The sequence below is a fragment of the Nerophis ophidion genome, linkage group LG08, assembly GCF_033978795.1.
Source record: "Nerophis ophidion isolate RoL-2023_Sa linkage group LG08, RoL_Noph_v1.0, whole genome shotgun sequence".
NCBI classification, from domain to species: domain Eukaryota; kingdom Metazoa; phylum Chordata; class Actinopteri; order Syngnathiformes; family Syngnathidae; genus Nerophis; species Nerophis ophidion.
Window position 1 is genome coordinate 3,784,855 of NC_084618.1, and position 27,617 is coordinate 3,812,471.

The following is a 27,617-nucleotide window of genomic DNA, read 5'->3' on the forward strand; positions in this document are numbered from 1 at the left end:
GTAATAGCGAGAGTGAAAGGATGAAAGACGCTGCTGCCATATAACACAGACTGATGGAGTGCAGAACATGACAGGCTGTGGAGTTTGAGAACGCTGTCTCACTTGTGGCAATTTACTTTTGCAGGTGACATTATCTTGTGCCCGTTTCCATCTGGCAACCATTCATTATAAGTCTATACGCTCGGGTGATTCCGATTCTGGTTTCCAGCTTTAGCCTTACAGAAAGTTTGGGTTGAAAACAGACGTGCATTTTATATCTTGTATTTGGATTTCTTTTTTTGGCTATGTGGGCTTTTGCTAGTGTTTCCTATATATTTATTCATTTGTGGCGGAGAACCATTGATATATGTTAATTAGGAGTGTAACGATTCTTTGTACCAACAATTCACTTCGATTCAATAGCTGCTGGTACTACTCAGGGACAATCTCAGTAGAAATGAATTATGGATTCAAACAAGCAAGTAAACAACAATTAATGGCCAATGCGTTCAAATATTATTTGAAGGAAGTACAACCAACACATTAGGTTGAGCTCAAAGGAAACCTTTTCTGCTTACATTTTCAACATTCAAGATTGGACTGGGCTATATATTGATGTACTCAATATATTGCGGGTTTGTCTCTCTCTGATATAGATAATGACTATATCGCGATATTCGAATATACCAGGAATGTCCAAAGTGTGGCCATTGCAGCCCGCAGGTAATTTTTTTAACGGCCCCATGGCACATTTTAAAAATACGTAAAAATTGATACAAAGGAGCAAACGGGTGAAATATAACAAGAAAATGTTGCAATGTTTACTCTAATAACACAAAGCTGCCATGCAGGCTGTTTCTTTCTTTAAAAACTAATAATGTATATAAATAACAGTCATTGTGAATTATTGACCTATTCAAGGCTCCAATTATGTCACGTTAAATTTTCCACTTTGAGATATTTTTGGGGGAGAATGTTGCATATTTTTGTTTGCAATATAAAAAACTGAGCAGTTTTTTTTAAAAGAAGGGCTTAAAATAACAAACAAAAAACATAAACAACAATAAAACTTAAAATTGACGGATAGATCTGAAGTTGATCTCGAGATTATTGTGTTAAAAGTAAAAAGTAAAAAAATGTATAATTTATTTTTTAACAATTTAATGAGGGAGGACCCCTTTGGATCCCCAATCATTTTAGTGTGATTTGTTTTTAAGTGTCATTGCTCAAAAAATAATAATGAATTAAAATCAATGGTGTTAGTAGTTATTGACTTTTTTTAAGGCTCCAATTATTATATAATCTCAAATATTCCACTTAAAAAAAATATTGGATGATAATATTGCATATTTTGTGTTTTTTTTTGCATCAAAAAACAGGGTTTTCTTTGACAAAAAGAACATACAACTTAAATCTTTAAAATCATTATATTGACAGATGGACCTAATGTTGATTTGGAGATTTAAAACTTGAATAATAATAAAACAAAATAATACTGAATAATGACACATTTTTAATATTTTTTTGACCAAAACCATTTGGGGTCCCCGGGATCAAGCCTGAGTGGAGGCCTAAATGTATATTGCCTATACATATATTGTATATATACTGTATATATTATTTTTCAGTCTGCGGCCCTAAGTGGAAAAAGTTTGGACACCCCTGGAGTATACGTTCTCACGCAGTTGCTTTTAGCTGCTGGCATTACACTACAGGCTCTTTCCACACTTTTTTGTCTCTCCTTCTCACAGAAAGCAAGCGCACCTTCTTACATACGTCACATACGTATACGCCCTTGCGGAGCAGAGGGGTAGCAGCACAGGTAACGTTAGCTGTGGTAATACGAGAGAGATGGTGCCAATCTGGTAACAAATGAAGGAATAATTAATTCCCAAGAAAAACAGCAGGGGGTCCATCATCTGGCAGTGGTTTGGTTTCAAGTGGGAATATGTCCACCAAACAACCGCAGTTTGTCAAGTATGGGGCAAAAGCGTTGATAAAAAAAGTAGCATTACTGCTAATTTGTAGCATAATTTGAAAAGTCACCTGTTAAGAGAATGAAGAGTGCTTACTCAGCATGTCAACATCTCCATTCGGTGCCACACCAACAAAATGCTAGGCAACCATTTCCACATCAACACAGTATGAAAAAAATAGTGACCAACATAAGGAGATAATGTCCGCAGTTACCAACCACATAGCGATTTGATTTCCTATTATGCAGCTCATTTTTATTTGACAGTTATTGAAATATCTTGTGTGACATCATGCACAAAAGTGCATTTTGTTTTAAACTATTGTAGTGGCGTTCTGTACAAAAAGTGCACTTTAATTTAGTGTTGTTTTGATATGTCATCTTAGTGACGTCATGCACAAAAGTGCACTAATAGCTTGTTTTAAAATGTCTTTGACACTCTTACAGTTTCTGTTTTGAAATGACATGAATGTTTGTGCCACTGCTTAAAGGCCTACTGAAATGAGATTTTCTTACTCAAATGGGGATAGCAGGTCCATTCTATGTGTCATAATTGATCATTTCGCGATATTACCATATTTTTGCTGAAAGGATTTAGTAGAAAACATCGACGATAAAGTTTGCAACTTTTGGTCGATAATAAAAAAGCCTTGCCTGTACCGGAAGTAGCAGACGATGTGCGCGTGACGTCACGGGTTGTAGAGCTCCTCACATCCACACATTGTTTAAAATCATGGCCACCAGCAGCTAGACGGTTTAGACCGAGAAAGCGACAATTTCCCCATTGATTTAAGCGAGGATGAAAGATTTGTGGATGAGGATAGTGATAGTGAAGGACTAGAAAAAGAAAAAAAAGGCGAGGGCGGTGAGAGCAATTTAGATGTATTAGATACATTTACTAGGATCATTCTGGAAAATCCCTTATCTGCTTATTGTGTTACTAGTGTTTTAGTGAGATTATATGGTACCTGAAAGTCGGAGGGGTGTGGCCACGGGTGTGGTGACCGCCAGTGTCTCTGAGGGAAGCCACGCAGCAGCCTCTTTGACAGCTGCAGGAGGACGCAAGCTCCGCTCATGTCTACGGTAAGAGCCTGCTGGTTGACATGTGGTCGGGAACCATGTTCGCTTGACCGCTCTGTTCCATAGTAAAGCTTCACGTTCGGGAATTTTAAACAAGGAAACACCGGCTGTGTTTGTGTTGCTAAAGGCAGCTGCAATACACCGCTTCCCACCTACATCTTTCTTCTTTGACGTCTCCATTATTAATTGAACAAATTGCAAAAGATTCAGCAACACAGATGTCCAGAATACTGTGTACTTATGCGATTAAAGCAGACTACTTATAGATTGGATCAGGCTGGAAAAAAATGTCCGCTACAATCGGTGACTTCAAACGCACGTGTCGTCATACTGCGACGTTTTCAATAGGATACTTCGCGCGAAATTTAAAATTGCAATTTAGTCAACTAAAAAGGCCGCATTGGCATGTGTTGCAATGTTAATATTTTATCATTGATATATAAACTATCAGACTGCGTGGTCGGTAGTAGTGGCTTTCAGTAGGCCTTTAAGAACTGTTTAATAAATACAGTTTTGGTAAATTGACTTAGTTGTGGTTTCCCGCTTTGCAAGAAAGTTAAAAAATTAGCATTTATCAATGCAGTATGAACAAGAATGTTTTAATGTAGACACATAGAATCATCATACTGGTGTGATTATGTGCATCAAGTGTTCATTCAAGGCTAAGGGAAAATATCGAGATATATATCGTGTATTGTGATATGGCCTAAAAATACAGATATTAAAAAAAGGCCAGCCCTAATTCAAGACGCTTTTGATAAAACTACAGTAATCAACATTATAACAGTAGATTGACCTGCTAAATAAAGTTCCCCGACCCGGCCATACAATGTTTGTTCTCAGTCCTGGCGTCGCGGATGACGAACAACGTCCCAGGTGTGCGGAAGCATGTATACACCTTCATCCTTGTCAATGGTGCTGGCACCTCGCTTCTTAAACTCCGTAGCCTCCTTGATCCACCTCTAGTATTCATTCGTTTCTGATTAAATACATTTTACTTGGGTGCCATTTGTTGTGTTCCGTAAGTCGGCACGTTGGCTATCACTTCCGTTTTGTCAGTCGCGTCATTTGTGGCTAAACGTTAAGTTTCGGCTTAATATTATTGTGTTGTGTTGATTGTCTATGTTGTGGCTTTTGCAATCATGCTGTTGCCAAAAGTTTTTGTTTTGTAACTAACAATATTCTCTTGTGGCGTTTGTTATGACCTTTCTCGACCAATGTAGTTGTCTGGTATTTTTGTGATGACCTGAGAGACGGGCAAAAGACTTAATTAATGTTTAATGTCCTTTATTTTATTTTTTTTTAAGTGCTAAAAGTTCAAGTACCAGTAAAGAGGACAAACAAGACACCTCTATATTGAAGCTATTGTCAGATATATCTGATTTATGACACTAAAAGCCTTCCAAAGTCTGCAAATAAATAGATATGATCGAAATAGTATAAATCTTAGGGAGATTCCCGTGCCATTTTGAGAGTTAATGAGCATGCCAGTGACGAGTGAGAGTAAGTAACCACAGATCCCTTCCCCATCAACAAGAATGCTAATCAAGCAGACTTTGTGAAAACAAACCTTGTATTTTTGAGACCGAACACAAAGAAGATGTGCACTGAATTTCAGAAGTTGAGTGCTAAACGGATCCTGCTTTATTGTTAGATGCTTAACAAACTAACCATTATCAAAGATTCAATCGCACACCTCACAAAGGGTTAAAAAAAAGTTTCCGCAACTACATCTTTTTTGTCATGTTGGGGGATGTCAAGGTCGCCCAGCCTTTTGGTCCATGGCCACATGTGTCTACTACCTAGGGAGAGCTGGATGATTTAAAATCTAGAATGTACTTTTAGCAAGTTTGAGACAAAGCACGAGAAATTGTGTGTCAACAATAGCAGTGTAAGCTCGCATTAGCAAACCGCTATCAATGAGCCGCTAAAATAGACCGTCTACGTTGGCATTTATAACGATATCGCTTACATTTGGTTAAGTTTAAGGTCACAACATGTAAATGGATACTGTTGTCGGTTTCTGGATGCTTTTAGAGGACGCAATAGAGGACCCTCGATCTGTCGACTCAATTGTTAACTATTTATTTACGATTTCGAATGCATAAAAAAAGCCAGGCATATGTGTTCTTGTCTTACATAAGATTTTTGAATCATAAATAGCACATCTCTTTCAAATTTTTGCGTATTTACAGTACGACGGATCTGATAACATGGTCGTCGTAAAAAAGGGTTCATCCAATGACGTCGAATCTACAGAAACTGCTGAAGGTATTCGGAGCGGAATACTCCAAACGGCCTACTGAATTTCTCGCATTTTGTGATGTTCAGATGGTATTTTCACATACTTTGGGGATTGTAAATACAATTGGATATATTTTAACAGATACAATAAAACACAATTAGGCATATAAAGTCAAGTTGTTTTTCCATTCTACTAGTACTTTAAGGAAATCTGGGCGGATCTCGTCCACCCCCAGGGCACTGCTACCTTGACAACCTCAGCCCCAGAGAAAAGAGAGCCCACCACGGAGTCCCTCGGCACTCCTTCCTCCTAAGAAGACGTGTAGGTGCGATTGAGAAGGTCTTCAAAGTTTTTCTTCCACCGATTCACAACATTCAGAATCGAGGTCAGCAGCACACCATCCATACCAAAGAAGGTGTTGACAATGCACAGCTTCTCCTTCCTGAGATGGTCCAAAATCTCTTTGAAGTCGTCCGGAAGTCGTTCTCTATGGCTTTGCAAAACTCCTCCAATGTTGGAGTTTTTGATTCCACAACCGCCAAAGGTGCACTCTGCTTAGCCTGTTGATACCGGTCAGCTGCCTGCTGAGTCCCATGAGCCAAAAAGAACCGATTAACACCACTCACCGCTGGTGTCCACCACAGTAGGTTCTGGGATTCCCCCTTTAGGCACTAACCAACTTGGGGTCATAGCTCCGATCAAAAGTCTCTACAATAGAGGCACGAAACATTACCCACTCGGACTCAAAACCCCTCCTCCTCCTTTGGAAAATGTTCAAAGCTCTTTGGTGGTGGGAATTGAAACTCTCTGACGGGAGACTGCCAGTTGTTCCCAGCAGACTCTCACAATAAGTTTAGGCCTACAAGGTCTAACCGGAGTCCTCCCTCACCAATGGAGCCAACTCACCACCAAGTAGTGATTGGTTGAACGTTCCGTCCCTCTCTTCACCAGAGTGTCCAAGACATGGGACTGTAAGTCCGAAGACATGCCCAAAAAGCTGATCACCAAAATGCAGCCCTGGGTGTCCATGTGCTTAGTAATGGACAATCAATGACATGCACAAAAGTCTGAACAACAAAACACCACCAGCGGCCGTTCCTCCCAATACTCCAGTACTCCCTCTATTGAATCCAAAAAAGGGCAGGTACTCTGCACTACTGTTTGGCGTGCAAGCACAAACCACATTCAGGACCCTTCCCCTCTTCCAGAGGTAGAAGGAGACCACCCTTTCGTCCACCGGTTCTGGGTCCAGAGAGGGGCCCCGGTGACCTGCATCCGGGCGAGGGAAACTTGTCTCAATGTTTTCTTGACTTCTTTGTGGTCTTTTAAGCTGCTCTCTATCGGGACCTTGTCTAGGAGCCGTTTGTAAACCCTACCAGGGCCAGAGAAGCCCCCGACAACTTAGGACATCGGGACACGCAAACACCCCGACCACTATAAGGTGGCAGCTCAGAAAGCAGCCTTCTCATTCATTCATTCTTTCTTTCTTTTTCTAATAAATAAACACTTTTCTTTTTTTTTTTCCCTAATAAATGCAGGTCAATGCATACATTAGTAAAAAGATGAGTGAGGAGACTCCGGCAGGTGTGCTCGGTGGTAAATTCCCCTTTAAAATACACCTTGAGTCCTAGGCAGGACTTTAGAAAAAAAAATTTTGAAAAAAAAAAATGAGGTGCATTCAAGTAAAAACAATTTTTTAAGTGTATGACATTCTGACAGTAAAATTGCATTTGTTTCAAAATATTTGGGTTGTTTTTTTTCAGATATTTTGAATAATGGAAGCAAGTAAATTATTGCTATCATCAAAATTCAAGAGTGATTTGTTTGATTTAAAAAATATATATATAGTTTGACAGTCTTCTCTCCCACAACATTTTCCTGCTTACTGACTGTGTCAAGGCCCATTATAAAAATTAGTCAATGTCAAGGTTTCCCTTAATGTAACTGATCGTAGCGCAATACCCATCCATCCATTTTCTTCCGCTTATCCGAGGTCGGGTCGCGGGGGAAACTGCCTAAGCAGAGAAGCCCAGACTTCCATCTCACCAGCCACTTCGTCCAGCTCCTTCCGGGGGATCCAGAGTCTTCTCAACGTGTCCTGGGTCTTCCCATTGGCCTCCTACTGGTTGGACGTGCCCCAAACACCTCCCTTGGGAGGCGTTCGGGTGGCATCCTGAGCAGATGCCCAAACCACCTCATCTGGCTCCTCTTGATGTGGAGGAGCAGCGGCTTTACTCTGAGCTCCCCATGGATGACAGAGCGTCTCACCCTCTCTCTAAGGGAGAGACCCGCCACCCGGCGAAGGAAACTCAATTCGGCCGCTTCTATCCATGATCTTGTCCTTTCGGTCATGACCCAAATCTCATGACCATAGGTGAGGATGGGAACGTAAATCCAACGGTAAATTGAGAGCTTTGCCTTCCGGCTCAGCTCCTTCTTCACCCCAATGGATCGATACAGCGTCCGCATTACTGAAGAGGCCGCACCGGTCCACCTGTCGATCTCCTGATCCACTCTTCCCTCACTCGTGAATAAGACTCCTAGGTACTTGAACTCCTCCACTTGGGGCAAGATCTCCACCCCAACTTGGAGATGGCACTCCACCCTTTCCCGGGCGAGAACCATGGACTCGGACTTGAAGGTGTTGATTCTCATCCCAGTTGCTTCACACTCGGCTGCGAACCGGTCCAGTGAGAGCTGAAGATCCTGGCCAGTTGAAGTCATCAGGTCTCTGCAAAAAGCAGAGACCTAATCCCGCAGCCACCAAACCGAATCCACTCAACTTCCTGACTGCGCCTAGAAATTCTGTCCATAAAAGTTATGAACAGAAACGGTGCTAAAGGGGCAGCCTTGGCGGAGTCCAACCCTCACTGGAAATGGGTCCGACTTACTGCCGGCAATGCGGACCAAGCTCTGACACTGATCATACAGCAGCGGTCTGGAACACAATTTACCTGGAGGCCACTGGATGCAGAAACTGGGTGAGGCTGGGCCGCAAGAAAAGATTTCTTAAAAAATCGAACATGCACTTTTTAATGAATTCACCTTCTATGAATGGCGTTCCCGCCCTAGCAACATACTTGCCAATCCTAACGATTTTTCCGGGAGACTCCTGAATTTCAGTGCACCTCCCGACAATCTACCGGTGCAACCATTCTCCCGAATTTGTCCTGATTTTCACTTGGCCGACATTATTAAAGTCTGCTGTGACTGCACTGCCTTTAATGTCCTCTACAACAGTGGTTCTCAACCTTTTTTCAGTGACGTACCCCCTGTGAACATTTTTTTATTCAAGTACCCCCTAATCAGAGCAAAGCAATTTTGGTTGAACAAAAGAGATACAGAAGTAAAATACAGCGCTATGTCACTAGTTTCTGATGTATCAAATTGTATAACAGTGCAAAATATTGCTCATTTGTAGTGGTCTTTCTTGAACTATTTGGAAAAAAAAAGATATGAAAATAACTAAAAAACTTGTTGAAAAATAAACAAGTGATTCAATTATGAATAAAGATTTCTACACATAGAAGTAATCATCAACCTAAAGTGCCCTCTTTGGGGATTGTAATAGAGATCCATCTGGATTCATCAACTTCTAAACATTTCTTCACAAAAAAATAAATCTTTAACATCAATATTTATGGTACATGTCCTTAAAAAGTCTAGCTGTCAACACTGAATGTTGGATTGTTGTATTATTCTTCCACAGTTTATGAATTTAAATTCATACTTCATTGAAGTATTATTAAATAAACATGTATAAATGATTTATGAATTGCTGCTGTTTTTCAGAATGTTTTTTGATGAATGTCACTTGTCCCTTAGCATACCTTCAAGCACCTCCAGGGGTCCGCGCACCCCCAAAAGAAGACTACTGCTCTACTACATGTCATCGTGCACACTTTTTTTATCTCACAACCAAAGTGTATCATGTTGTGTGAGACTTGTGCAGCACAACGTCAGTGGCTGCAATACGTACAGGTCTCACTGACGGTGCCGTATAAACAACTTTAACACTGTTACAAATATGCACCACACAGTGAGCAGACACCAAACAAGAATGACAAACCCTTTTTGGTAGAATTTACGCACCCTAACACAACTTAAACACAAGAGAACAAATACCCAGAACACCTTGCAGGGCTACATTATACAACACCTCAACCGACGCAAGTAGGGAGGGTGGGGGCGTAGGGGGTTAGTGGTAGCCGGGGGCTGTATATTGCAGCCCTGCAAGGTGTTCTGGGTATTTCTTCTCTTGTGTTTAAGTTGTGTTAAGTTGCGTAAATAATCCCGAAATGTGTTTGTCATTCTTGTTTGGTGTGGTTTCACAGTCTGGCACATATTTGTAACAGTGTTAAAAGTTTTTTTACGGCCACCCTCAGTGTGACGTGTGTAGCTGTTGATCAAATATATCTTGCAACAACATAGTTGCAACATACATCTGGGCCTGAATGCTGTCAGTCCAGGACGTAGGGGGCGCTAAAGACAGTGCCATACTGGCACTAACTGATTATTGTTGATCTGGTAAATATCGACATTGGCTTTGAGAGAATTGGTGCCCTTTATTTAATTCAGGGGTCTCCCGGGGAAAACTGAGGACGTTGGCAAGCATGACCTATAAATTGCCGTTCATTTTAAACTTGCGGGCCGCACCAACATTAAATTGTCATATCGAAGCGCGGGCCGTATAATAACGTCTCCGCATGTTTGAGACCCCTGTCATACAGGGAGCGGACCGCCACAATCAGACAGGCCTATACCCCATACTCTCTGAGCACTCCCTACAGAACTTCCCGGGGACACGGTCCAATGCCTACTCCAAGTCTACAAAACACATGTAGACTGGTTGGGCAAACTCCCATGCACCCTCAAGGACCCTGCCGAGAGTATAGAGCTGGTCTACTGTTTCACAACCAGGACGAAAACCACACTGTTCCTCTTGGATCCGGGGTTCGACTATCCGACATAGCCTCCTCTCCAGTACACCTAAATAGACCTTAGCGGGAAGGCTGAGGAGTGTGATCCCACAATACATGGAACACACCCTCTGGTTCCCCTTCTTAAAGAGAGGAACCACCAACCCGGTCTTCCAATCCAGAGTTATTGCCCCCTGATGTCCATGCGATGTTGCAGAGTCTTGTCAACCAAGACGCCGCCAAACCTTAAAATGTATTTTTATTACGTGAATACAAATTTAAATAATGGAACGGAAGAAGTCAAAGACAGTCTGATGCTCTTTTTAACTCTTATTGCCAATCTTATGCTAACAACGGCCCCAGTTCCAACAGGTATTCCCTTCACACACTTCCGTCTCATTTCTTAGTTCTCTGCCAATCCCCTTTCAGGCACAGTGTGTTCGCGATCATGGGAAAATTAACATCAAAACCACATGAATGAAAAACATACCGTCTATAGCCTAATATTTGCGCACTTTTGACTAAGGATGCACCGAAAAGTTTGCCGCCAGAATAAACTTTAACCAGCGAATGTTGTAACGAGGTAGGCAATATGCACGGGGTTGTCTGCAGTGGAGGCAGCATGTCTGCCATGTGGACGTACTTTAATATATCCCGGATATACTCGAGGACAACCATCTACAAAATGTGCAAATATTAAAATGACATTGGAAGAGGAGAGAAAGTCCAGCCGGAGCAGCAGCACAAAGCAAGTGTGACATCATACTCGCTGCAGCTGTTTGTCTGGGACATCAAGGGAGTCTCTAAACATGATTACAGTCTAAAATAACACCAGAAAATATGCTAGATTTGTTGCTAGTCAATTTCCAATAAAGAAAAGTCGCTAAAATAAGCAGCAACAATTGAAAATATGGACAAATGATATTTAAAAAATATATGTGAATACTAATTAGTACCAATACATATTTGTTTTTAAATGTATGTCTACTGTTTTTTAAGCCTTTTAAAATAAATTAATAAATCTTACGATGACGTCATGATGACCACTCCACCACCGCAACAGGTATTTTGGCAATCTAGGGATAACCCTGAACGTCATGTAGAAACCAACCCCCTCCACGAGTACAAAATAAACGGCAGTCCAAGTGGGAGACAATTTATTTGATAGAGAACTTTACAAGATCACATGTAGCCTTCATTAGCAGCAGCTGGTGTGAGACACGCTGTTGGAGTTGGAGTGGGAGCCAGCGAGAGAGAGACAAAAACTCAGAAAAAGACATTTTGCTGGAAAGCAAAAACCTAGCACAATTGATGCATCAAGTGTTCATTTAAGGCTAAGGCAAAATATCGCAATATATATAATATATTGTGATATGGCCTAAAAATAGAGATATTTTAAAAAAGCCATATCGCTCAGCCCTAATTCAAATAAAAAAAACTCTGGGCTACTTTGCGTAGCTTTTAGATGAGACATTTTTCAAGCTGGGTGACATCTTTCTTCCTGAATGTTACATAAATGTGTGAGCTGTTTCCTGCTCTTCTTCACATATATAATACGTCTCCTATTTGTCAAAATATTTACACAAAGCTTGGACTTTTAGCAGAGATATAATCTATTTTGTCTTTATGTCTATCCATCTATTTGGCGTCATTTGATTGAATCACGGAACATGAAACTTTCAGGTAGGGCTGGGTGACATGGCCTTTTATTAATAGCTCGATATTTTTAAGCCATATAAAAATGAGCCGAAATTTTAGAATGAAACTGCTGTTCTAAATGTGTCCACAAGATGTCACAATAGTAATTTTTTGTATCTTTGTAGATTATGTTACATATGACAAAAATAAAAACCACATGTTAGTGCACCAGTCGAGGAAAACGAGCAAAATACATGAATAACAGCCTGTAATTTGATTAAGATATATCTTTTTTATCTGGATGGATTGAAAATTAACAGTAATGAGTTGACTGATGAACATTAACACATCATTTATTCAGAAAGTATAAATAACAACAAATAAAGATAGAATACTATTAACTGCAACATGTAAGTGTAAAAAAAAATCCAACAACATTATGATGTGTACATTTTCAGAACAATCTAAAGTTGTCTTTATTTTGATCTAAAATGAGTTTGACACCCCTACTTTACAGTAACAACCAGCTAATGTTAATGTTTTATGATTGTGTGGTTTGGATTTGATGTCAGTTTGCCTGTAAGGTGATTGGCGTAGACCAGGGGTGCCCACACTTTTTCTGCAGGCGAGCTACTTTTCAATTGACCAACTCGAGGGGATCTACCTCATTTATATATATCATTTATATTTATTTATTTATGAAAGAGACATTTTTGTAAACAAGTTAAATGTGTTTAATGATAATACAAGCATGTGTAACACATATAGATGTCTTTCTTTCACGAAGACAAGAATATAAGTTGGTGTATTACCTGATTCTGATGACTTGCATTGATTGGAATCAGACAGTAATGATGATAACGCCCACATTTTCAAATGGAGGAGAAAAAAAGTGGTCCTTTCTGTACAATACCACATGAAAGTGGTTGGTTTTTGGCATCTAATTCATCCAGCTTCCATACACTTTACAAGAAAAACATTGGCGGCAAATTCCGTAGCTTGCTTGATTGACATTCACGGCACCCGAGGGTCTTGTGAGATGACGCTGGCTGCTGCCAGTTCATTATGATGAAAAAATGACAGAGAGGAAGGCGAGAAACACTTTTTATTTCAACAGACTTTCGCGCCGTCCCTTCCGTCAAAACTCTAAAGGCCGACTGCACATTTCCTATCTTCACAATAAAAGCCCTGCTTCATGCTGCCTGCGCTAAAAAAATAAGAGTCTCGGAAAGCTGGCGTGCACAAGTGATGTGCACGCCAGCTTTCTGAGGGATCGCTTGTGCACGCCAGTTTTCCGGGACTCTGTATTTAGTTAGCACAGGCAGCATGAAGCAGGGCTTTTATTGTGAAGATAGGAAATGTGCAGTCGGCCTTTAGAGTTTTGACGGAAGGTACGGCGCGAGAGTCTGTTGAAATAAAAAGTGTTTCTCGCCTTCCTCTCGGTCATATTTTCATAATAATGATCTTGCAGCAGCCAGCGTCATCTCACAAGACCCTCCGGTACCGTGAATGTCATTTAAGTGACGTCTTGGTGAAGATTGATGATCACTCATTTTTAGGTTTATTTTTTTTAAAAGCCTGGCTGGAGATCGACTGACACACCCCCCGCGGTCGACTGGTAGCTCGCGATCGACGTAATGGGCACCCCTGGCGTAGACTCTCGAGACGAAAGCGTTTGCACAGGAGGTAAAGCCTGTTGGAATTGTGCAGTTTGTTATCATAAAATTGGTAATAAAAGTTTAAAAGAGTGTCGGATTGTGTGATTTCTTCTGGGGGCTACAATTTATTGTATTACTTTATTTGTTTTGAAGTTAAAAAAAAACACTTTTTTTCAAGGTGTGGCTTTAATAAAAATGCCGTGGAGGCGCACAGCATTCAACTAAATTAAGGAGAAACCCCGAGGTTATATTTAGTCACATGACTTTTGAATAAACAAAGTGGCGACCGTGCAACAAACATTGTTCAAACTATCCAAGTACACAAGAGGTCTTGGTCTTACCGCTAAAAGTAAATACGAACAAAACATTTAATTTAAGGGGCGGTTTAGCTCGGTTGGTAGAGCGGCCGTGCCAGCAACTTGAGGGTTGCAGGTTCGATTCCCGCTTCCGCCATCCTAGTCACTGCCGTTGTGTCCTTGGGCAAGACACTTTACCCACCTGCTCCCAGTGCCACCCACACTGGTTTGAATGTAACTTAGATATTGGGTTTCACTATGTAAAGTGCTTTGAGTCACTAAAGAAAAAGCGCTATATAAATATAATTCACTTCACTTCACTTCACTTAATTGTGCAATACATTTATTCCATATACCAGAGCAAAGAATTATCCGTCGGTTGCATTACTTGGTGCTTCAGACGTCATTCTACGCGACAAAACAGACGGAAACTTGGAAAAGCATGTGGCCTACAACTCCTTTGTGTGTGGCTGAGTCAAAGTTTCACAACTCTACCGGATAAACATTAGGAGTGCAACGATACACAAAATTCACTGTTCAGTTCGGTTCAATATTTTTGTGTCCCGGTTCGATATTTTTTCAAATTAAAAAAACAGAAATTTCAATGCCTTTTTCTCCACTTGTAGTTTATTAAAATCATCAAAATGTTGGTTTCAACTCAAAAGTGCAGTTTTTAAATGAAATTAAATGTATCTGGTGCAGCCATACATACTCCCTTTTCTGCTGTGCAAACAGCACCTTGTAAAAAACTATAATAAAAGTAATAACAAAAATGCATCTGTAAAGTCACCCAGCTTTTGTGGTGCATTCTTAGCAGCAGACTAACAGGGGGCGCTGTCTCTAATTGGGCTTTTGTCTTGTACAGAGCAGGAACTACAGTATCGTGAAGGAATCTTGTAACAGGGCTCAAGTAGGGCTGGGCAATATATCGATATACTCGATACGTCGCGGGTTTGCCTCTGTGGGATATAGAAAATAACTATATCGTGATACTCGAGTGTACGTTCACACACAGTTGCTTTTAGCTGCTGGCATTACAATACAGGCTCTTCCCACTCCTTCTTGTGTCTTGGCTTCAAGTGGGAATATGTCGAACAGACAACCGTAATTTGTCAAGTGTGGGGTAAAAGCGTTGCTACAAAAAGTAGCATTACTGCCAATAAGTAGCATCATTTGAAAAGTCACCTGCTAGAGAATGAAGAGTGCTTGAAACTCTGCATGTCAACATCTCCGTTCGGTGCCACACCAACAAAATGCAGAGGCAACCATTTCCACATCAACAACGTATGAAAGAAATAGCCAACAACAAAAGGAGATAATGTCCGCAGGAACCTACCACATAGCGAAGGACGAACACTATTTGATTTCCTTTTATGCAGCCCATTTTTATTTGACAGTTATTGAAATATCTTGTGTGACATCATGCACAAAAGTGCACTTTATTTGTTTTAAACTATTGTAGTGGTGTTCTGTACACAAAGTATATTTTAATATAGTGTTGTTTTGATATGTCATCTTAGTGACATCATGCACAAAAGTGCACTAATAGCTTGTTTTAAAATGTATCTGACAATATTGCACTTTCTGTTTTGAAATGACATGAATGTTTGTGCCACTGCTTAATAACTGTTTAATAAATACAGTTTTGGTCAATTGACTTAGTTGTGATTTCCCTTTTCTGCATGAAAGTTTAAAATGAGCATATATTAATGCAGTATGAACAAGAATGTTTTAATGTAGACTAGGGCTGGGCGATATGGCCTTTTTTTAATATGGCAATATTTTTAGGCCATATCGCGATATACTATATATATATCTCAGTAGTGAAGTGAAGTGAATTATATTTATATAGCACTTTTTCTCTAGTGACTCAAAGCGCTTTACATAGTGAAACCCAATATCTAAGTTACATTCAAACCAGTGTCGGTGGCACTGGGAGCAGGTGGGTAATGTGTCTTGCCCAATGACACAACGGCAGTGACTAGGATGGCAGAAGCGGGAATCGTACCTGCAACCCTCAAGTTGCTGGCACGGCCTCTCTACCAAACGAGCTAAACCGCCCGCAGTATTTTGCCTCAGCCTTGAATTAACACTCGATGCATATAATCACAGCAGGATGATGATTCTATGTGTCTACATTAAAACATTCTTGCTCATACTGCATTAATAAATGATCATTTGAATTAGGCCATATCGCGATATACTATATATATATCTCAGTATTTTGCCTCAGCCTTGAATGAACACTCGATGCATATAATCACAGCAGTATGATGATTCTATGTGTCTACATTAAAACATTCTTGCTCATACTGCATTAATATATGATCATTTGAAACTTTCATGCAGAGATGGAAATCACAACTAAGTCAATTTACCAAAACTGTAATTGTTAAAGTTATTAGCAGTTGACTTTTCAAAAGATGCTACATATTAGCAGTAATGCTATTTTTGGTAGCAACGCTTGTGCCCCACACTTGACAAATTAAAGTTGTCCATTCAAAATATTCCCACTTGAAGCCGAACCACCGCCAGACGATGGACCCCGTACTGTTTTTCTTAGGAATTAATTCTTCCTTCATTTGTTACCAGATTCGCACCTTCTTTCGCACCTTCGCAACACTCCGCTAGCATCACGGCTAACGTTAGCCACGCTACTACCTCTCTGCTGGGCGAGGGCGTATACGTATGTGACGTATGACATGTGACGTATGTAAGAAGGTGCGCTTACACTCTGTGAGAAGGAGACACAAGAAGGAGTGGGGAGAGCCTGTAGTGTAATGCCCGCAGCTAAAAACAACTGCGTGAGAACGTTTACTCGAATATTACAATAGTCATTCTCTATATCACACAGAGACAAACCCGCGATATATCGCGTATATCGATATATCGCCTAGCCCTAATGTAGACACATAGAATCATCATAGTGCTGTGATTATATGTATCAAGTGTAAAATATATTAAAAAAAGGCCTTATCGCCCAGCCCTAGGCTCAAGTGTCTGCAGCAAACCTGACATTTTCCACAAGAGAATCAGAATAGTTTTTATTGCCATTGTTTAAGAACGGGTTCACAAACTAAGAATTTTACTTGGCGCAATCGTGCAACATAAAACACATACAACACACAAAGGAATAACATGAGCTGTAACAGAACTATCAGATCTTGTTATTGTTCATGTGAAATTAAAAAGGTTGCATGTCGAAAGCAATAAAAACAGACCGTTATTTTGCCCTCTTTGAATGTACAAATTACTCTATAAATGCTATTGGTAAATTTTGCAGGCTGTGTCTTGTCGCTCCTTGTTTTTTCTTTGGTTCCACCTATTTTTCCCATCAGGGTGACGTCGGTGTAAAAGTGTTGTCATGTTTGTTGTATTTCCATTGTTCTAGTTCAGGGGTCGGCAACCTTTACCACTCAAAGAGCCATTTTGACCCGTTTCACAAAGTAAAGAAAACAATGGGAGTCGCATAACTCTTGAAATTTATAATGAAATAATACTGCATACAGGTTTTTTTTTGCTTTGTGCTATGTATATACCAGGAGTCTCGGACACGCGGCCCGAACCTTAATATGAAAATTTTATGTCTGTGCGGCCCGCGAGTTTAATATGAATGCTGCCTAACATCGTCACACCAGCCAACCCTCCCAATTTTCCCGGGAGACTCCCGAATTTCAGAGTAATTATTCGCTCGAATGTACGCTGGTGTTCACCCAATGAACAATAGTAAGGGCGTACAATGATAGCACTACCGCTAGTGCCTTCTACAGCTTGTACAAATAGCTTGCCAGCCCAAAGAATTGTTTGACAGGGCTATTGCAGACACACGTAAGAGACTGCAAGGCATCCTTATTCAACAACAACAAAGGCCACACTGAGGGTGGCCGTTTAAACAACTTTAGCACTCTTACTAATATGCGTCACACTGTGAACCCACACCAAACAAGAATGACAAACACATTTCAGGAGAACATCCTCACTATAACACAACATAAACACGACAGAACAAATACCCATAATCTCATGTATCCCTGACTCTTCCGGGCTACAATACACACCCAACTACCACCAACCCACCCCATGACACTGGGAAATCCAAAACAGAACAGCCGACTTATTGGATAATGACGGAGCGAAAAGTTAATAAATGCTTTCAAAACCGTTCTGTGTTCGTCTTTTAAAGAGTTAATATTCGATAAGATTCGACAACACAGTTACAATAGCAGAACCGATGTCAGCACATGACTCCTCGCTGCTTGTTTGAATCAAACAGTCGCTTCGGCGCTACGTCACATCTATGAAATCACGCCCGGCAATCCTGAATGGTTCATTATTTTTTTGCTATCTTGAAGGACTTTGCATTGCCTTCGAGACCAAATCCTTGTGTGGAGCTCAGCGAACTACAAGGATCCGGCGAGAGTCAGGTTACTTGCCATCAGGGTGTTAGCCTTTGGGCTTTTAGCTCAATATTTAGCGCCCTCACACGCTCATTTGGAGGACCCAGGTCAGAGCCCTGTGCGGAACCGAAGCAGCATTTTCAGGCGTGTGTTGACGACTTTTTCTAAAAACTCAACTGCAGTGACAGACAATTTACTTGCTGTGTACAGAAATGCACCACTACAGCTACACGTTATGTAGCCCAGACTAACATATGGTAGGAAACCAACAAGTTAACCATAGTGTCATCACTCCTTGTAACGTCCATTAGGACCAATAAATGTCAGTGTAAGAAACACGATCATAACGGTGTATGTCTGACCACGGCAGTGCTCCACTATTACATCATCAGCAGCAGAGGTTCCTGTCAGCTCTCCTAATGTGTATGTTACATTTCCACCAATTTAGGTCACAAAATGTCATAAAAGCTGGGTGTCGGGGTAGGGTTGCAAAATTCTGGGAATATTCAAAGTTGGAAACTTTCCATGGGAATTAATGGGAATAAACATTGAACGCAACATGCTAGATCTTGCAGCATGATTATTAGCTAAAACAACCTGATTTAATGCAAATTCAGTAGAATTTCAACCCTGCACTGTGCATTCCTCCATCACAGGTGCAGTGCATTCTTCCATCACATGCACAGATAATTCCCAGCATGTTACACACTACAACAGGGCTATTCAGGCCACACTAGTATTTGATCCCAAGGACTTCATTCAGTCAGGTAAGTTTTGATGATGTAACTATATTTGATCTATGCTAATTAGGTTTAATAGTGGTGTAAATGCTTGTTATTGTATGACTGTAGACCTAGCCTGGGCAATTATTTTGCCTCGGGGCCAAATTTATAGAAAAAAATGTGTCTGGGGGCCGATATATCTATTTTTAGGAACACTAATACAAAACCACAAAATAATGTCTGATTGAATGCTAAAAATGTTGTGACAGACCGTCTTAAAAAACTCAATGGAATTTTACTATTTTTTACTGAATGAGACACCAAGAATGTACGTGAAAATAAAGAATGTTACAATATTAACTATGGCGGATAAAAGACTGAATATTGACCACATATGAATTTCACACCCCCTCTCCATCGACATATCTTCTTTCAATCAAGCGAAATGCAACAAAAATGCAACAAACACAGCAAAATATGAACGCTAAGGGTAAAAAAAAAAAACTCAACTAAAATCTGATATATCACTGAGCTTTAGAACTTTGTTGTAAAAATCTCCTTCCGCGTCTGTCCCTGACACCCGCATTTCAGGCTGGCCTCTGTGAAAACGGTCCCCAGCCACACCATTTGGTGCCTCGTCGGAGCTGCTGTGACTTAGATGACCATAGTAACTAATTATATGACCATAGTAACTAATTAGATGACCATAGTAACTAATTAGATGACCATAGTAACTAATTAGATGACCATAGTAACTAGTATATCATGCAAAAGCACAGATTCCAACCATTGAAATATTTTGTATAGTACGGTCATTTGAAAACATCACTGCACATCATTATATCAGCAACACTTTCCTTCTTAAAGAGCTAAAAAAATGATTTGGGAATTTCCGGCGGGCCAGATTTAAAAGCTGAACAGGCCGCATTTGGCACCCGGGCCTTAATTTGCCCAAGTCTGCTGTAGACTATTTTAGCAGACTTCCACTCAAGCTAGCTCACTGTTCCTGTACGTGTTAAATGATTTTGAGGCCAATATCTCTAGCTAGCTACGTTTAAGTGCCACCACGAGGGGTGTAACGGTACGTGTATTTGTATTGAACCGTTTCGGTACGGGGGTTTCGGTTCGGTTTGGAGGTGTACCGAACGAGTTTCCACACGGACATATTAAGTGGCGCACTGCACGTTGTGTAAACAATGCATACCGAGACACAACACACGGCATGCTAGCAGCAACCGGGCTACGATAGACTGACCATACGTCCTCTTTTCACCGGACATGTCCTCTTTTGCGGGGCTGTCCGGGTGGAGCTTCTTAAATGCCTCAAATGTCCAGCATTTTAAGTTAGGGTTGGGTGTATTTTCAATGTACGTTCAGGGTTTAGAAGGGGTTAAAAACAAAACAAATTGTGCACGCAGCAGCGTTCGTGAGGGAGGGGCAGAGACAGAGAGAGCGAGAGAGTTATGATAAACGCGCATGCTTCACCAGGCTCTGATTTTTACCCAAAGATGTATCAGATTTTATTTTTCAATATCTATAGCAAGTGTGTCAAAAGTGTGCCCCGGAAGCCATTTAATGCGCCCCGTAGCTAATGTTTTAAAGGCCCACGGCACATTCTAAAAATACTATTAAATACTATTAAAATAAACAAAAACATAAACAAAAGTGAAATAAAAAAAGCTTAAAGGCTAAATGTAATTTAGAAAAAAGTTGCAACGTTGACTAATCAAACAAACCTGTTTTTTTTTCTTTCAAACTGTCATTGCTCAAAACATGATATTGAATCAAAATCAATGTTATTATGAATTATTGACCTATCCAAGGTTACGATTACTTCACATCAAATATTCCACTAAGAAAATATTTTTGGTGGAAGATTTTGCAAATTTGGTAAATAAATAACCCAAAAATTTATATTTTGTTGTTTTCTTACTGTACCAAAAATGAACCGAACCATGACCTCTGAACCGAGGTACGTACCGAACCAAAATTGTTGTGTACCGTTACACCCCTAACCACCACGGTCTCATATTGAACCTAAAATATTCCTCCGTTAGCCGCGATGCTAATTTTCTCTATGTCAAATCCCATTCATTTACGCTAACAATGTTAGCGATCCGAATTTACCTTTTCTGTGATCTGTAAAGTTCAACTAGCAAATACTAAATCCAAACGTGTAGTTTCCTCTGCCTTCTGTTCTGCTAGCCATTCTGTTGTCAAAGAAGAATGTATGTTATAGTTTGATTTAGCATGCTGATTGAGTGTTCATTTATTCATCTAGCCTATTTCTATTCATTTGTCCATCAGTCAAATATGTTTAAAGCCAACTCCTGTTATTTAGCTGACTATTTATATCTGTTGTGGCATTGCATTAGTGTTTTACAAGAATAAATAAATACAGACAGAATAAGGCCACGTACACCATCTGATGTGTGGAGACATTTCACCCCAACCAATGTAGGCGGAAAGGCGGTGTACATTTGCAAATACTGTGCAAAGAGCTACGTCAAAAATGCCACAAAGATGCAGCAGCATATAGACAAGTACCCAATAATATATCATCATTGGAATTCCCCATCAATCCATAATTCCCATGGACGGTGTCCAACTTTGACTAATCAAAAAATTGTCAATATTTTCAAACTTTCCGGAAATTTACCGGAAACTTTCCACCCCTTTGCTGCCTTAGTCGGGGTTTTGAAGGAAACTGAGCGAGAGCGGGATCCTAAAAGTATTTCCCCGGCGGCGACACACACAAAACGGGCAAGAGAGACGGTGAATTACCTTGTTGAGCTCTTCTATTCGCCGGATCAGGTAAGGGTTACTGGAGGAGTTCTCGAAAAATACATAATCTGCAAGTAGGGGGGAAAACACAGTTTTTATCATTTTGCACCTAAATACACACGTTTCTCACAAAAAAGTTAGTCTTTAGAGGGAAATTTCACAATGAATGCAAGAAGTGTGAGGATGTGACAAGAACCAGGAAGGCAAGAACGTCCCAATTGGAGGACTCTCCAAAGGATACAGACCTCTGGTCAACTGCATAAGGCTGGGCGCCTCTAAGGATGCGGATACTGAAATACCAGATCTTTATTCTATGGATGGTCGATAATATCGGCCTGCCGATATTAGCATAACGTAGCATAGCATAACGAAGCATAACAACAACAAAAGTGTGTTGTTGCCGGTGCTGTAGCCGTGGCTAACAAGCGAGCTCCCTCTGTGACTGACTAACGACACCATGTCTATGGTTTGGGATTATCTTAAAGTGTCTCTGACGGATAAAAAACTGACAATTTGCAATGACTGCAAAAAGTTGGTAATGCTAGGAGTAACCAAGACGTCCTCCTCTAATACGAGCAATTTGATCTCCCACCTTCAAGAATCATAAGAAGATAACCGATGAATACAAGGGGAAGATGGATGAAAAGCAAACACCGGAAAAAAGTAGTATCACACAGTTGTCGCTTAAAGACTCCGCCGAGAAAAAACAAAAATACAACAAAAAGCACCCCAGGGCGATAGCCCGCATTGAGGTCAGGGACAACGCATGAAGTACGGCAAAAGCTACGATGGAGTTTGGTGTGGTTAGTCTGCCCTGCATGGCGCACATTTTGCAGCTTGCAGTGAACGGAGCTGCCCTGTCTCAACGTAGCATTTCAGAAGCTCTGGCTGACTGCTAGGCCACTTCAAGCACTCACCACTAGCTTGCAGCACATTTGTGTTACTCATACATATACGTTAGAGCAGGGCAGATTGAGCCCAGTTTATACTTTCCTGTATGCCAGGCAGTATTGCACTAAAGGAGGACTATGTTATTGTTTACTTTATTACTCTGGTATACTCTGGACTGAAGCTATGTGCCTTCATTGTTTTTGTAGCTGTTGTTTTGAGGCATGTTTAAAAAAATAAAAAATAATGCACATTGTGAAAGTCAAAGTATAGTATTTCCCAAAGTTGTAGTGGGTATCAGGATTATATCAGGGAGGTAATGTCCCAAATTCCAAGCTGCTGTTTTGAGGCATGTTAAAAAAAAATAATGCACTTTGTGACTTCAATAATAAATATGGCAGTGCCATGTTGGCATTTTTTTCCATAACTGGAGTTGAAGTTGTTCTCTTATTTTGGTAAACCTTGTTACATTGTTTAATGCATCCAGCGGGCATCACAACAAAATTAGGCATAATAATGTGTTAATTCCACAACTGTATACTGTATATCGGTATCAGTTGATATCAGAATCGGTAATTACGAGTTGGACAATATCGGCAAAAAAGCCATTATCGGACATCTCTACTTTATTCTCTAAAATCGATTCTCAAACCAAACTATTTTTTTTATATGTCGATTTCAACACCGTTCTTTGTGGATGACTTTAGCAGCTTCTTAGCAGCCAGCCTTTTTCAAAAACTATTTCATAACATCGTCGGGGTGATGTTGCCCTTTAAATTGGGTGATAATGCGAGAGGCTTTTTTCTTTCCTTGCGTAATTGTTTGCCGAACGTTTGGCGAAATATGACAACAAATGTCTTCCCCTGAAACAGCGAAGAAGTCCCAAATGATCAACACTATGTTTGTTTACAATGAGCTCAGAGGAAGTTGCCAACATGAGTATAGGACAGGCCTGGGCAATTATTTTGACTTTAACACAAAACCTCACAATAATGTCTCACAATAACGTTATGACAGACCGCCTTAAAAAAAACTGAATGGAATTTTAAAGTTTTTTACTGAATGAGACACCCAGAATGTACATGAAAATAAAGAATGTGAGATTTACAATATTAACTATGAACGATAAAACACTGAATATTGACAACATATGACCGTCACTCCCCTTCTCGATCGACATATTTCACAATCAAGCAAACACAACAAAAATGCAACAAACAGCGAAATATGAACGCAATGGTTAAAAAACCACCACACCTTCAATCTGATATATCAATAAGCTTTAGAACTTTGTTGTAAAAACCTCCTTCCGCATCTGTCCATGACACCCGCATTTCAGACTAGCCGCACTGAAAACATTCTGTGGAAACGCAAACTTTAGCATTAAGGTGCATGCTCAGTAACGATGGGTAGCTCTTAACGACAGATCACGGGGAATATTGTAGTTTACGTAGAACCTGAATGCACCAGGAGAAGCTTATGTGGGCAAAGTGGACACTTTTGAACGCAAACTTTAGCATTAATGCGCATGCTCAGTCGCGATGGGTAGCTCTTAACGACAGAACACCGGTAATGTAGTAGTTTACGTTGAACATGAATGCACCAGGAGAAGCTTATGTGGGCAAAGTGGACACTTTTGAACGCAAACTTTAATGTTAATGCGCATGCTCAGTAGCGCTCTTAATGACAAAAGCCACTCACTTCGACATATCACCGGGAATGTTGTAGTTTACGTAGAGCCTGAATGCACCAGGAGACGCTTGTGTGGGCAAAGTGGACACTTGAACACAAACTTTAGCATTAATGTGCATGCTCAGTAACGATGGGTAGCTCTTAACGACAGATCATGGGGAATATTGTAGTTTACGTTGAACCTGAATGCACCAGGAGAAGCTTATGTGGGCAAAGTGGACACTTTTGAACGCAAACTTTAGCATTAAGGCGCATGCTCAGTCGCGATGGGTAGCTCTTAACGACATATCACCGGTAATGTTGTAGTTTACGTTGAACCTGAATGCACCAGGAGTAGCTTATTTGGGCAAAGTGGACACTTTTGAACGCAAACTTTAGCATTAATGCGCATGCTCAAGAGCGAGGGGTAGCTCTTAACGACAGATCAGCAGTAATGTTGTAGTTTACGTTGAACCTGAATGCACCAGGAGAAGCTTATGTGGGTAAAGTGGACACTTTTTAAAAGCAAACTTTAGCATTAATGTACATGCTCAGTAGCGATGGGTAGCTCACCGGGAATGTTGTAGTTTACGTAGAACCTGAATGCACCAGGAGAAGCTTATGTGGGCAAAGTGGACACTTTTGAACGCAAACTTTAGCATTAATGCGCATGCTCAGTAACGATGTGTAGCTCTTAACGACAGATCACCAGTAATGTTGTAGTTTACGTTGAACCTGAATGCACCAGGATTGGCTTATTTGGGCAAAGTGGACACTTTTGAACGCAAACTTTAGCATTAATGCGCATGCTCAGTAGCGATGGGTAGCTCTTAACGACAGATCACCGGGAATGTTGTGGTTTACGTAGAACCTGAATGCACCAGGAGACGCTTGTGTGGGCAAAGTGGACACTTGAACGCCAACTTTAGCATTATTGCACATGCCCAATAGCGCTCTTAATGACAAAAGCTGCTCACTTCGACAGATCACCGGAAATTTTGTAGTTTACGTTAAACCTGAATGCACCAGGAGACGCTTGTGTGGGCAAAGTAGACACTTTTGAACGCAAACTTTAGCATTAATGCGCATGCTCAGTCCCGATGTGGTAGCTCTTAACGACAGATCACCGGAAATAATGTAGTTTACGTCGAACCTGAATGCACCAGGAGACGCTTGTGTGAGCAAAGTGGACACTTGAACGCAATTTTTAGCATTAATGCGCATGCTCAGTAGCGATGGGTAGCTCTTAACGACAGATCACCGGTAATGTTGTAGTTTACGTTGAACCTGAATGCACCAGGAGAAGCTTATGTGGGCAAAGTGGACACTTTTGAACGCAAACTTTAGCATTAATGCGCATGCTCAGTGGCGATGGGTAGCTCTTAACGACAGATCACCGGGAATGTTGTAGTTTACGTTGAACCTGAATGCACCGGGAGAAGCTTATGTGGGCAAAGTGGACTCATTTGAACGCAACCTTTAGCATTAATGTGCATGCTCAGTAGCGATGGGTAGCTCTTAAATACAGATCACCGGGAATGTTGTAGTTTACATAGAACCTGAATGCACCAGGAGACGCCAGTGTGGACATTTGAACGCAAACTTTAGCATTAATGCGCATGCTCAGTAGCTCTTAACGACAGATCACCGGGAATGTTGTAGTTTACGTAGAACCTGAATGCACCAGGAGATGCTTGTGTGGGCAAAGTGGACACTTGAACGCAACAGCGACAAAAAGTGGTTGAATTAAAAACAAGTGTCGGTATTGAGATGCCTTAAATGCCACTATGAAGCATAAACTCGCCGCTTTAGTGGCATCTTCCACACGGGGCACACATAGGTGTGTGTACGCTTCGTCGAGGCCGACGCCATGATACAATACAAAGACTCACACACAATGTGCTCGTGATAACGTTAAACTTTTAATATAAATAATCTACAAGTATTTTGTAACTTTAGTGCGGGAACACAACAAGAAGGCGACGAGGTGTCTCTTATTAAAAAAAAAATGTTTACATTGTAAAGCTAAGCTAGCTAGCATGCTAACAGCTAGCAGGCCTGATCCATTTTGGATCCTAAATATTTTCTTTTATTTTCCCCTCCACCTTTGCTTAATTATCGCGTCGGCTTTAGCCAGGGGAGGGGAGGTCCGGGCCGGTGAAAAGTATCCGCATAACGGCACAGTAATAACCACCCCCCTCAGCCCCGTGTGCCCAACCGGACGAGTTTAAATAGGAGAAAGATCCACATTGACATACATACCTCCGACCCGGTACATGTTGGCCGCCATTTCTGCCCTCCCGGAGTGTTAACGTGAAACATCAACTAAAAGGGGGGGGAAAAAACGGCATAAATAAATAAAAAGTATATTAAAAAAGGGGAGGGGGGGTTAAAAATAAGGGCACTGATAAATGCTCGGTGCGATTCCGGATGTGCGCCCGATCGCCAGTTTTTTTTTTTTTTTTTTTTTTTTCCTTTTTTTTTGGAGTCAATTCAACCCCCCTCTGCTGGTGTGCACGACAGTAGCCCAAAGAAGTCCGATCAACCCGAAAAACCACTGATGACGTGAGAAGCCGATGCGCAGGCGCAGAGACGAGTAAGCCTCGCACACACACACACGCGCACACACACACCTTGAAAGAAAAACAATGCAGTCAGCAAATTACCTCCATTTGCATCTTTTACATTATAGAAGACGACATGCACCTGGTGCCCATTTCATTAGGTACCTCTGCTCTGGAAGACCTTGGGCAGCCAGATGTGCACACTCTGAATGTTTGACTGTTTTGAGTAGGAAATATATATTTTTTATTATTAGACTTAGACTTGGACGTAGACCAACTTTAATGATCCTCAAGGGAAATTGTTCCACACAGTAGCTCAGTTACAAAGGAGAAAAAAGATGGAAAGGACAATGCTTGATTGATTGATTGATTGAAACTTTTATTAGTAGATTGCACAGTACAGTACATATTCCGTACAATTGACCACTAAATGGTAACACCCCAATAAGTTTTTAACTTGTTTAAGTCGGGGTCCATGTTAATCAATTCATGGTACAAATATATACTATCAACATAATACAGTCATCACACAAGTTAATCATCAGAGTTGAATTGAATTATATACATTATTTACAGTTCAATTCTGTTCATCCAGGACAGCTCGAAGGGGAAGGGGTATGCTGCCTGCAAATTTTGTCGATCAGACTTCTCCACTGAACACTATATATATATATTATATATATATATATATATATATATATATATATATATATATATATATATATATATATATATATATATATATATATACTTATAATAAATACTTGAAAATGTACACCCCCCTCAGGAAAAAAGAGTCTG

At 40.6% G+C, this 27,617-nt stretch overlaps 1 protein-coding gene across 1 annotated transcript in view; it reads right to left on the minus strand.

The window, feature by feature from the left end:
• Positions 1 to 26,832, minus strand: part of mta3 (metastasis associated 1 family, member 3) — a 70,757-nt gene extending 43,925 nt beyond the window's left edge. Inside the window, exons 1-2 of the mRNA XM_061907501.1 lie at positions 26,515 to 26,832; positions 21,694 to 21,761 (exon numbers count right to left, since the gene is read on the minus strand). Coding sequence (XP_061763485.1) covers positions 21,694 to 21,761; positions 26,515 to 26,542 — 96 coding nt within the window. The 5' untranslated portion in view covers positions 26,543 to 26,832. The remainder of the gene's footprint in view (positions 1 to 21,693; positions 21,762 to 26,514) is intronic.
• Positions 26,833 to 27,617: the final 785 nt, after the last annotated feature.